Source organism: Oncorhynchus mykiss, chromosome 5 (genome assembly GCF_013265735.2).
Source record: "Oncorhynchus mykiss isolate Arlee chromosome 5, USDA_OmykA_1.1, whole genome shotgun sequence".
In the NCBI taxonomy this organism is placed as follows: domain Eukaryota; kingdom Metazoa; phylum Chordata; class Actinopteri; order Salmoniformes; family Salmonidae; genus Oncorhynchus; species Oncorhynchus mykiss.
In genome coordinates, this window is record NC_048569.1 from 69,867,292 (window position 1) to 69,880,111 (window position 12,820).

General features: G+C 40.7%; 2 protein-coding genes across 13 annotated transcripts in view; both read left to right on the top strand.

Annotated features, from left to right (window-relative positions):
* mcf2l2 (MCF.2 cell line derived transforming sequence-like 2) overlaps positions 1-2,035 on the top strand; it is a 111,101-nt gene extending 109,066 nt beyond the window's left edge. For 8 of the 9 annotated variants that reach the window (XM_021604105.2, XM_021604099.2, XM_021604106.2 and 5 more), the window contains one exon: positions 38-2,035. In XM_021604105.2, the coding sequence (XP_021459780.2) occupies positions 38-129 (92 nt within the window). In that variant the 3' untranslated portion in view covers positions 130-2,035. The remainder of the gene's footprint in view (positions 1-37) is intronic. The other variant, XM_021604110.2, reaches the window with a different exon arrangement.
* Positions 2,036-4,425: 2,390 nt separating this feature from the next.
* Positions 4,426-12,820, top strand: part of ect2 (epithelial cell transforming 2) — a 35,847-nt gene continuing 27,452 nt past the window's right edge. The window contains exons 1-11 of one of the 4 annotated variants that reach the window (XM_036978254.1): positions 4,428-4,801; positions 5,690-5,848; positions 5,998-6,077; positions 7,273-7,368; positions 7,941-8,123; positions 8,793-8,882; positions 9,014-9,121; positions 11,184-11,257; positions 11,891-12,021; positions 12,203-12,318; positions 12,690-12,752. In XM_036978254.1, the coding sequence (XP_036834149.1) occupies positions 5,719-5,848; positions 5,998-6,077; positions 7,273-7,368; positions 7,941-8,123; positions 8,793-8,882; positions 9,014-9,121; positions 11,184-11,257; positions 11,891-12,021; positions 12,203-12,318; positions 12,690-12,752 (1,071 nt within the window). In that variant the 5' untranslated portion in view covers positions 4,428-4,801; positions 5,690-5,718. Of the gene's footprint in view, positions 4,802-5,689; positions 5,849-5,997; positions 6,078-7,272; positions 7,369-7,940; positions 8,124-8,792; positions 8,883-9,013; positions 9,122-11,183; positions 11,258-11,890; positions 12,022-12,202; positions 12,319-12,689; positions 12,753-12,820 lie in introns of all 4 variants that reach the window. The other 3 variants (XM_036978251.1, XM_036978255.1, XM_036978253.1) reach the window with 3 other exon arrangements.

Consider the following 12,820-nt stretch of genomic DNA (forward strand, 5'->3'; position numbering starts at 1 on the left):
TTTAACTCTTCTTTTTTTTTTTTTTTTTACATTCCAGATATCTTCAGTGACATGTGCACAGCAGCTCTGTCTGACTCAGAGGAAAATGAAACCAGTACGTGGGGAGATGTATCTCAGGAAAGTAGATAAGCATGATGGACCATTTGGCAATGAACTTCTGGAACATGCTGTTAGCCCAACTTGGTCAAGCTTCAAAGTGGGGGAGCAATTTCAGCTGCTCTGCTCAGACAGAGAAAAAGCAAGTCTGAAGTCAAGTCAATAGTGGTGTAGGTGCCCTCTGTTGTTGCTATGCTACACTGAAAATAAGACTTTTGCTCGGCTCAGCTACTGAGATTAAAGAAAATAACTTTTACCACCATTTTGCCATGTGTCAAACCCTGTACTTGATTCGTGCTCTCAAAGATATTCTGACGTACCTTTGATGCACACCACACTCCCTCCTGTGGCCTAATCAAGGGTGTATTCATTACATCTTTCAACGGAAACCGTTTACTGTTTAAGAACCAAACAGAAACAAACAGAATGAAATGGGTAGGGAATTACCTGAATTTGTCCAATAGAAACTTTAGTTTTTGTTGGAAAACGTTTTGCAACAGAATAGGCATAATGAATACACCCCAGGTAACCTTTTGTGAGGAGGGTCATCCTGAACACAGTGGGCCAGGAAGTACCACCATGGAAACTGGAGATCTTTCCATCGAGGGGAATATGTTTGATCTATAGACTTAATTGGAGACAAGCTTGATTGTATTCTTACCTTTTAAAAATCCTTAAAGTTTAAATTTCTTCAAACTTTGTTTCGTACTGCTGAATTCCTTGCCCGTTCAGTTGTTTTATAAATAACTGAGGGATTTCTCATTTTGCAAGATATATTATTCTATTCCCTGAACAAAATAAATAGCTCTTTACTTCATCTTATGTACATACATGTTATATATTTCTTTTTTTTCACTCGTGTAAAATCTGTGTATAACTATTCTATAAATATCAATTCCCATCTGATCATTATATAAGTATTCATGCCATCTTCTTTCAGATTCTGGCTTGTGCCTCCCCATTGGATTCATCTCAAATCTACTGTATGTCCTGGTTGGAATGTAGTGAATTCACCCATGAAATAGCATCTTATGGTTGATTATGATTACAAGCATTGAACATAGTGCATTGTTTGAATAAGTTCAATGCTATGATTGTAATGAGAATATTCAAATTTTACTGTACAGAATATTTATTGCTATACGCTGTGTTCCCAATATATAATGTTTCACTATTATGCATATTTAGGAACTAGCTAAGAGCCATCAGTGATATGACTCATATGATCCTTCAACAGTTTATCATCTGACTTTTGTATAAATATCAGTGTTTCTAAGCCATAGAATGGCGTTGAATGCCCCAGATATTATATAACATACCTGAGATTGTCTACGGCCACAGTATTCCAATCTTGAAATATAAAGAGCCTCAAAAAGCTGTATTGCTACTGCAAACATTTTTGTATTTATTTATTTGACTTTTATATCCAGGTTAGTCATTGAGAACCAATTTTTTTTCACAATAACAACATAGTATTCAATTAACTTGTCGCATCATCTCAATGTGATTAGATCTTCTCTGAATATGACCGTCAGGGAACATTTCAACAGTGTTTTAACAATTTGGGGTGTTTTAAGAATTGGAAGACGCTGAAAGTTATCAGCACGTTCTCAAAGGGACTGAAGACAGAGGAAACTCTAGATGCAGTGTGGTAAATCCTGGTGATGGAATGTGAAGAAGAGGTCTGGACCTTTGCAAAAAATATCTAAGACGTTATGAAATTCAGCCAAAAGGCAAATGAATTCCCACAAAGTAGCTGCCTTTTTAGACAGGTTTTTGACTCAATTGTGATGATTTAAGGCTGTGTTAAAATGAAATGTCATTATTTAAGGTGAAATCAGAATAAATCTGTGACTGTTTTTATGAACCATGCCATCTAAGTGATGTGTAAATTATTTTTTCTGTAAAGTATATGATGGAATACATGTCTTGAAAGCCATTATTTATTTCTGCTCTTCTGTCAGTAATCAATGGGGTTTCAGGTAGCAGAATACAGCCAGCCCAGTACATCATTGTAATTCCCTCAGTTGGTGACTGGTACTAAATGTTGATCTGCTTTCTTCTCCTGAGATGAAATTATATTTTAAAAACAAGCACCTAAAGTTTTAAATGCTCAAGATATCTAGTCTCTGGCACCAGTTGCATGAAAGAAATTATCAAAATAGCATTATTTATAGCACTTGAAAATTATGTCTAAAAACGTATATTCTTTCTCTCAGAATCAATCATTTTCACCAAAAACATTAACCTAAACCTGCCACTCTAAGTGCATCAACAGATTTCTTTACTTAACTGTTATGCAACATATTTTTAGATTAAACATTTAAAAGATGTGATCTTCTTCGTAGGCCAAATTTCCTTGCTGGTGAGTATCATATAGATGTACATTTCATGTTGTTTTGCATTGCCTTTCACTATTTTTTAATTTCCATTGGCATATACACTACTAGGGCATATCTTAGCCCTAGCTCCACTTCAATAAAGTGTTCCAAAAAAACTATTGTGCAGTGTCCTGGACCTTTTCATAAAGGTACTTATCACTGCAATGTGAACATTTAGTCCATCACAGCCAATCACTGCGGTAGAAATTGAGTGTGGTACAGGGAATGACAATGGCAGGGGGGTGGAGGGCAAGGAAAGGCTTTGTTGTACAATGTCTTTCAAGTTACATATGGGAATACAGGTGGAGAGAGGAGTTGACACAAAGAGCTGGAGATGTGACAGGCATACAGAAGCTGGGACTTGAGAAAAAAAGGAAAAGGAGGAAAGGGCCTTGCTTGCGCTCATCACTTTGTCCTCCAGGCTTGGTGCAGGTTTCCAGAGGCTCTGTGAAGACAAACTCTGCACTGCAGCCAGAAGGGCCTGCTGGGAGGAATTAATCATGAGCATCGGCCCCAGGAACAAACTCTCAATGGTGACACCAGGGAATCTTGGCCAGTTCAAAGAGGTAGGCATGTACTATCGGTATTTTGTCTTGAAGCCTTGTCTGGGTGCAAGTCTGAGAAAGTTGATTTGCCTGAGAGGGACTGAAATGAAAACTGTAGGTTGACGCTGTCTTGTTGCTCCACACTCCTCTTCATGTAAGCCTGGAAACAGGGGAGAGGAATAAATTATGTGCTAGCCTATCTCACTTGTGAATGTACAATGCACCTTTCTCAAATCAAATGTTATTGGTCATAAATATATTTAGCAGATGTTATTGCAGGTGTAGCGAAATGCTTGTGTTCCTAGCTCCAACAGTGCAGTAGTATCTAACAATTCACAACAATACATACAAATCTAAAAGTAAAATAATGGAATTAAGAAATATATAAATATTAGGATGAGCAATGTCAGAGTGGCATTGACTAAAATACAGTAGAATAGAATACAGTATATAAATATAAAATTAGTAAAGCAGTATGTAAACATTATTAAAGTGGCTAGTGTCCCACTATTAAAGTGACCAGTGATTCCATGTCTATGTATATAGGGCAGCATCTTCTAATGTCCAGTGAATAACCAGGCGATAGCCGGCTAGTGATGGCTATTTAACAGTCTGATGGCCTTGAGATAGAAGCTGTTTTTCGGTCTTTATGTCCCAGCTTTGGTGCACATGTATTGACCTCTCCTTCCTGGTGGTAGCTGGGAGAACAGGCCGTGGCTGGGGTGGTTGATGTCCTTGATTATCTTTTTGGCCTTCCTGTGACATTGGGTGTTGCAGGTGTCGGGGGGCATGCAGTGTGCCCCTGGGGATGCGTTGGGCAGACCGCACCACCCTCTGGAGAGCCCTGCGGTTGCGGATGGTGGAGTTTCTGTACCAGGTGGCGATACAGCCCGACAGGATTCTCTCAATTGTGCATCTGTAAAAGTTTGTGAGGGTCTTAGGGGCCAAGACAAATTTCTTCAGCCTCCTGAGTTTGAAGAGGTGCTGTTGCGCTATCTGTGTGGGTGGACCATTACAGATTGTCAATGTGTACTGTGAGGAACTTGAAGCTTTATGCAATACTTATTAACAGCACTGTAACAGTTGGCATTTGGTAGGTTATTGGTAGGTTTCCAGCAATAGGGCAGGCTACTATCTTCATTATTTTGGTCAACAATATTGTAGCTTGAAAAAAAGCAGAGGTATGTAATATAGACGACCATTGTCCCAAATCTCAATTAACTACAAGTTGCCCATGTTTATTTTGGGATTTATAATAGAAGCGGGGAATTTGAAGAATCTCTGATGAAAAGGTGTGTGTGGAACATCGTAGTCAACCCGTTTCCACCGCAGTGTCAGTGGGCATCGTAGTTTGAATCCACGAGCCAATCAGAAGCCCCGCAGTGCTGCTTCCGTTCAGTCTTTCCCATTCTTGTCCAATCAGATTACAGCCGCCTCGTATGCCTTGCTTTTTGAATTCAGGTTGAGCGAATTTTGTTGTCCACGGGCGTACAATGTCCCAAACAAAATGGATTATGCAGACAAACAATTAATTCCGACAACCAAAGTTAATTTCGCGTTTTCAGTATGCATTAGATAAGATTTAAACCAGGAGTTAAGTAAATATTTGTTTGTTGTACCGCAAACGCATATAATATATATATATATTTACTTTTAGAGACAGGAATAACCTGCAGATAGCAGTGTCAATTCAGTTAGCCAACCGCTAGCTGAACTGGTCGACTAGCCAGTTTACAACTGTCACCTGCGATTATTTTTTTGTTATTTCCAAAGCTTTGGGTAAGTCCTTTGATGTTTCTGTTTACTTCTCCCAGCAACCATGCTTTTTAAGTAGCTAGCTAACAAAATATGCACCCTTGACCTTGCTAGCAAGCATGCTCAACAAGTGAGCTCGCGTTAATTAGCTAGCTAAAGTTGTTCAGCAGGTCGCTAGCAACACGTTGAGTAATGAATATAACTACTGTTAACGTTAGCCAGCCTGCTTCGTTCAGCCTTTGACAAGTGTGTCCACTGTACGTTGACGCACACATTGTTTCTAGCTAAGTAACAGCAACAACCTTGATTAACAACTTGGGATGTATGTTACTGTATTTGTACATGGCCATTGGATATTGCTTTCAACAGAAAAAGTTCAAATCGACTGAGTACGTCTAACTTTGGGACACACTGCATAGCTAACGTAACACCGACTCCTGATGTTGTCACAATGCTAAAGTACGAATAATGTTAAATGCCAAGATAGCTACCAAAAACGCTTTCAATACCCTGCCTGAATAACGATAACTAGTTATACATTTAGAACAGCAGTTGGAAGTTAGTTAGCTAACGTTAGTGGACCAACTTCTTACTTGCTCAAACCAATTTAGACATTGCACCAATGTGCACATAGCTAACGTTAGCTAGCTAACAGTTACCAATATTCAGATACTGTATGTAACGTTAAATCTTAGAAAACAAACCAGTCGTAATCATGTGCCTAGCTTGCTATCTTGATTCTAACGTTAACACTCAGATCAACTACACTCATCCAAGCTTGTTGGTTTTGTAACAGCACAGTCAGGCCTAGTTCAGACTAGAACATAACATTCGTTTCCATTTTTATTCCAAGTTTGACACCTCACTCTCTCCTCAAGCTCTGACTCTCCTAACTTTTGATTGTTTGGACAGGATTGTGCCACCACCCCTGTCACACTGCCATGGCTGACAGCAGCATAGTTACTTTGGGGATGGCTCGTAGCCTGCTGGTGGACTCCTCTGTGTATGACTCCAGGTTGGCTGAGACTACTAAGGATGTATTCCTGAGTTTGGACTGTGAAGACATGGAAGGCAAGAGTTTCCCCTTCTCTCAATCAGTTGGATATTAACTTCCTTTTACCTGAGGCTGTCACTCAAAACAGAAAATACTTCTTTCTATGATTGCTTTCACATTACCTTTGAGATTCACTGAGCCCTTAGTCCTCTGTATTCTCTTGTAGAGATGCTGCATCGTGTCGAAACCAGAGTCGTTCTTGTGGGAGAAGCTGCCAAAAATGGAGCACTTGTTAAAGCACTGCAGGTACCATGCCCTAATAGTTCTGAGCCCAGTTGTATGGGTTGTCATTGTGAAAACATTGCATTGTTTTGTTTCTTGTGATAGTTTTTATTGTTTTAAGGATAATGAGTGCATTGAGTCAATGTTATTACAAATAAATGTGGGACTAATATAGCCTATATATTTAGAAGTCTAGCTTTGGCAAAGATGAGAAGAATCTCACCCAGGTTATCCAGTTAAACTTCAGACTCTGTCCTGTCCATAGCCTTTAGAGACCCACTACTGCCAAAGCTTTCATAGTGAAGGCAGGACAGGAGACATGTCTGTGTGTGAGCCAGGGGAGGAGAGTGGGCAAATGTGATTTGTCTGTGAACGTGAAACAGCGCAAGCCTAACTGCTGGAATAAAAATGGGTTCACCCTTGAGAATAACTGAGAAACTTGTCATATCTGAAGAATAATCAGAATCTTGTTCAGGGTAATGCCTCTGCATCCATAAAAAATAATAATAATAATAATTACACTGCCTCGTAAATCCATATTTGCATTTTTAAAAAATTTTAAACAGTACAATTCAAACATGTATTTATGGTACAGTAGAGAACTTAAAACAATTATTTTTTTTATTGTACAGAGGCATTATCCAGAATGAGATTGTGTTGTAATATGAGTTGGTTTGGAGTGTTTTGCAGATTTTTCTAACATGCTTTAGAAACATTTTCAAATTGCATTGTATTCAATGGCAAGTGATGACTCTGCAAAATGTAACAAGCAATTTTGTCTTTAACAAAATATATTTATTTAACATTTTGGGGTATCAACTACATGCACAGAACGATTGAAAATAAGGCTACATGTGAAAATGTTTGAACTTCCCCTTTAAATGATCTATTTCGTGGGACAATCTGTACATAGATAAGTGCTGCACTGTCGGCACAAACATTTCGCTACACTCGCAGTAACAACTGCAAACCATGTGTATGTGACTACTGAAATCTAATTTTATTGCTGTCACATCCGCCAACAGTTTAATCGGACTGAATTGACAAAAAAAAGTTATCCTGCTGCTTTGAACTTTTAATATATCAGAACTTTCCCCCTGGATTGCACTTGACATTTGTTTGAAGTCCTTGCCTTCTGGGTTGCAAGGACACTGGCCCCTGGTTCAGAGAATTTGTCAGTTTGGTGTCGCCAGTTTGACGTTAATGCTTAATTTTACAGGCCGTCAGAATAATGGAAGTTCCGGTGGTTAAGATTAAAGGAGGGGAACCGGGTGTTGAGGCTGGAGAGAAATTTATAAAATCTATAGTCAATATGGTATGTGTCTGTCCGGACTGGGAGTGTGTTGCATGTTTTAATGCACCAAGGGGGTGTCTTTGCATGGGCAATCACAGGGTGATTTGTGTGTAACTGCAGCAGTATCGTCACAATTACTGTTAAATGTCACAGATTTCTATTAACACCTGGTGTCCAAGCTAAATGTTTAACATAATGATCTAACACGTTCACACTGTTGATTACTCTCGTCCACTGTACTCTGATGTATGGTAGTAATATTTGACCTTTTGTGTTCTTGATTCAATTTCTGCTCTTGAATGAATTTAGTGAGTTAATCAAAAACAAAATAACACCATCTGAGTGAGCACTCAATTAATTTGATAAGGCATTTAGGAATGTCATCATGGTGTGCGGCAGTGTGTGTGTCTGCAAATGAAGGAACGGCTTTCAACTTCAATGTTCCTGTTTGCTCTAAACTCACCTAAATGTGCTTTAAATTAGTCATTCATATTGCAATATGATATACCCCTCATAATTATACAATTACTCCTTTTTATATCAAATAACTACTTGTGTGTCCCTGCTCTCATTAACAGTATTTTAATCCACAGGATATCAACGTGCCTTGCATAAAGACAGACAATGTCAAAGAGTTTGGAGACGGAGAAAACACAGAGTTTGAGACTGTGTTTGTGCTCGCAGACTTTGCCTCGCCTGACTACAGCTACCTTTACAAACATGACAACCGGATCGTGGGCCCCCCGGTTGTTCTGCACTGTGCGGGACGAGAGGAGGTAAGGACAGGAGCAAATCACTCCTGAAATATACTCACTCAATCACTCACGGATGGCACTCAGTGCTCAGCTATGGATCATTCCTCTCAGGTTCAAGAACTGATGTTTTGACTGTTATGGTGCAATTTAGCATCTGCCTGCTACAGAAAGATGAAGTAAAACGCAGGGAAAGTTGTGCTTTGAAGTTAAATCGATTTATAGGAAGGTTTTGATTGTTCCCATGAACCCTGAGAAATGCGTCACTGTTATCTGGGTCTAAGCAGAGCACCTGCTCAACACAGTCCGATTACTGCAGAAGATGAACACACCACTGGCCACAGATCACTGCACATCTCACCAGACACCGCTCTAAGATGACACTAGGTCTATGGAGGAGTAAATCACAACTCTAAAAACTGAACATGAACAGACACTGATGCAAAAGGCATGAAATATGTCCATAATATTCAGAATGAGTAATTATCTCCGGATCTCTCTCCCCTTATCTATAGAGCCTGTTAACTTTGAGATGTTTGTGTTCTGTATAACATCACATGTTTACACATGCATAAACCATACAGCTTTGCTACTGACCAGTAATGCACCCCCAAAAGATTAGAACTTGATACAAGCAGTGGAGGAATGTTTTCAGTATCAGAGGTTTATGAGAACCATGTTTGTTTCCCACAGCCCCTGCCATTTTCCTCTCGTCCTTTATACTCGACCACCATGCTCAACTTGTCACTGTGTTTCACTGGTTTCCGCAGCAAAGAGGAAGTTGTAAGTGGAATGCATTCAAGCTGATTTTGTAATTTGTAACACTACCAAGTGCCAACATGTTGTGTTTGTTTGCTATTTTGATGCTAAGAGATATGTTGGTGTCAAATGTCACTTTCGTTTATCCCCTGCAGAAAAACCTGGTGAATCTGGTGCATCACATGGGTGGCGCCATCCGTAAGGACTTCAGCACTAAAGTCACCCATCTCATTGCATACTCCACTCATGGCGAGAAGTACAAGGTTTGTAAAACACCCCTAACATTTCCTCCCATCTGGACGAGCTCATGTATAAACCTAATCCATATGATTTAGTTGTGATTTTGTGCCACCAATTTTTCCGTACTTTCAACCGACGATCTTCAAACTTAGTTTAAACTGTGCTGTTGAACTATCAAAACTTGCGGTGTGCTAATACACTCCCTCATTGGTTCTTTTAAGATGTGTTTTTGATAGATTCTCCTCAGGGAGTCGCTCTTAACTCTGGATTATTTTGTTCATTACATGACATTTCACTTGCTGACTGTGAAATTGTTATTTTTATTGATTCTCTGTAGTTCTGTTTGCTTTTCTCCACACCCCATCCTTTTCTGAATTGAATGCTTAACTAGTTTCGGCATGTTTTGCTCCAGCACTTTAAACATGAAACGTAATTTTGTTCTCTTAACAGACGGACTGAGCTGTTTTACATCGCAAGGTGTCTTACTGTTTATCAAAGTACAAGAATGAGAGCGGTTTCAATACACATGCCGTTTTTCATCCTTAGCTTTGGAGAATAAACTTGTGACCTCTTACAGTACCGTGTGTGTGTGTATATATACACTGCTCAAAAAAATACAGGGAACACTTAAACAACACAATGTAACTCCAAGTCAATCACACTTCTGTGAAATCAAACTGTCCACTTAGGAAGCAACACTGATTGACAATAAATGTCACATGCTGTTGTTCAAATGGAATAGACAACAGGTGAAAATTATAGGCAATTAGCAAGACACCCCCAATAAAGGAGTGGTTCTGCAGGTGGTGACCAGGCCACTTCTCAGTTCCTATGCTTCCTGGCTGATGTTTTGGTCACTTGAATGCTGGCGGTGCTTTCACTCTAGTGGTAGCATGAGACGGAGTCTACAACCCACACAAGTGGCTCAGGTAGTGCAGCTCATCCAGGATGGCACATCAATGCGAGCTGTGGTCAATGTAAACGGTCAGAAACAGACTCCATGAGGGTGGTATGAGGGCCCGACGTCCACAGGTGGTGGTTGTGCTTACAGCCCAACACCGTGCATGACGTTTGGCATTTGCCAGAGAACACCAAGATTGGCAAATTCAGCACTGGCGCCCTGTGCTCTTCACAGATGAAAGCAGGTTCACACTGATCACGTGACAGTCTGGAGACGCAGTGGAGAACGTTCTGCTGCCTGCAACATCCTCCAGCATGACTGGTTTGGTGGTGGGTCAGTCATGGTGTGGGGTGGCATTTCTTTGGGGGGCTGCACAGCCCTCCATGTGCTTGCCAGAGGTAGCCTGACTGCCATTAGGTACCGAGATGAGATCCTCAGACCCCTTGTGAGACCATATGCTGGTGCGGTTGGCCCTGGGTTCCGCCTAATGCAAGACAATGCTAGACCTCATATGGCTGGAGTGTGTCTGCAGTTCCTGCAAGAGCAAGGCATTGATGCTATGGACTGGCCCGCCCGTTCCCCAGACCTGAATCCAATTGAGCACATCTGGGACATCATGTCTCGCTCCATCCACCAACACCACGTTGCACCACAGACTGTCCAGGAGTTGGCGGATGCTTTAGTCCAGGTCTGGGAGGAGATCCCTCAGGAGACCATCCGCCACCTCATCAGGAGCATGCCCAGGTGTTGTAGGGAGGTCATACAGGCACGTGGAGGCCACACACACTACTGAGCCTCATTTTGACTTGTTTTAAGGGCATTACATCAAATTTGGATCAGCCTGTAGTGTGGTTTTCCACTTTAATTTTGAGTGTGACTCCAAATCCAGACCTCCACGGGTTGATTAAATTTGATTTCCATTGACCATTTTTGTGTGATTTTGTTGTCAGCACATTCAACTATATAAAGAAAAAAGTATTTAATAAGAATATTTCATTCATTCAGATCTAGGATGTGTTATTTTAGTGTTCCCTTTATTTTTTTGAGCAGTGTATATATTTATTTATTTACACACCCATAACCACCCTATGCTGCGGTTAATGTTACAGCGGCCAGTAACCTCAATACACATTTCTAAACAATCAATCATTCTCCTAATGTGACGTGTACCTGTTTTCTTGTAGCTTGCTGTGTGTATGGGCACGCCCATCCTCACCCCAACATGGATCCATAAGGCCTGGGAGCATAGAGATGATGTGTAAGTACCTCCTCATGCTCATGGACCTGATTGTGCTCTTCACATTCATGTTTCTACATCAACTTACACTATTGTATACAAAACATTAGGAACACCTTCCTAATATTGAGTTGCACCCCCTTTTCCCTCAGAACAGTCTCAATTTGTCAGGGCATGGGCGGTGCAAGTGTTGGTAGCGTTCCACAGGGAAGCTGACCCATGTTGACTTCATTGCTTTTGACAGTTGTGACAAGTTGGCTAGATGTCCTTTGGGTGGTGGACAATTCTTGATACACACAGGAAACTGTTGAGCGTTAACCCAGCAGCGTTGCTGTTCTTGACACAGACCGGTGCGCCTGGCACCTACTAACATGCCCAGTTCGAAGGCACTTGCATGTTTTGTCTTGCCCGTTCACCATCTGAGTGGCACACACACACACAATCCATGTCTCAAGGTTTAAAAACTCTTATTTAACCTGTCTCCTCCCCTTCATCTTCACTGATTTTAAAGTGGATTTAACAAGTAACATCAATAAGGGATCATAGCTTTCACATGGATTCACCTGGTCAGTCGTCATGGAAAAAGCAGGTGTTCTTAATGTTTTGTATACTCAGTGTACATGCATAGGTTCTGACAACCACCTTTTCCTACAGTAAGTTCCATGCTGGAGATGAAGAGTTCCGCACAGAGTTCAAAGTTCCCCCCTTTCAAGACTGTGCGCTGTGCTTCCTGGGCTTCTCAGACGAAGACAAGACCAACATGGAGGAAAGGACAGTCAAACATGGTATTGGCCTGAGATCTTGCTGATTCGTTAGACCGTTTCAGTTTTTTTGTTTTGTCTTTGATTTGTTGTCTAGTCTTTACAAAAGCTGCTCTGCATGCACATGTTCCTCTTCAATAGTGTTTTATTTTTATGGAGTCCTTTTGGAGTTTCTACAACCTTAATCCTAATGTGTTTCTCCTAGGTGGCAGCTACTTGGAGGTTGGAGATGAGAAGTGCACTCACATGGTGGTGGAGGAAAACTCTGTCAAGGAGCTGCCATTCGTCCCGTCAAAGAGACTTTATGTTGTCAAACAGGAGGTGAGCACTTCAGTGTGGTAGATGTCAGCTTACATCACTGAACTGGGGGGGAGGTAGACATAAACATAAAAAACAACAACGTGAACAGTTTGTCTGACTGAAGCATACTACCTAAAATTCAGGCATTTATGCACCTCAAATGTGTGTTTTTCTAATACGTTGGCCCTGTCGAGTCTTGGAAAATAAGAATTGTTATTTTTCTAAACAGTATGTAAAATAAGTATTTCTATTCAATGTGTTTAGTTGTATTGATATATTGACTTGGATGGATCAATATTTTATTTTCCTTTCGACAAGGCACGTAATTTGAACAGAGTCAACACTGGTGTTCCCTGCCTTGTATCAATACTCTGTTTCTTTGACTGTTCAAGTGGTTCTGGGGGAGCATACAGATGGATGCCAGAGCAGGGGAGTCCATGTACTTCTATGAGAAGGTAAGTTCTGTCTGAGTCAGTCAGATATATGCAGAAATCTCTACAGTGGAATGGACACTGCTGATATT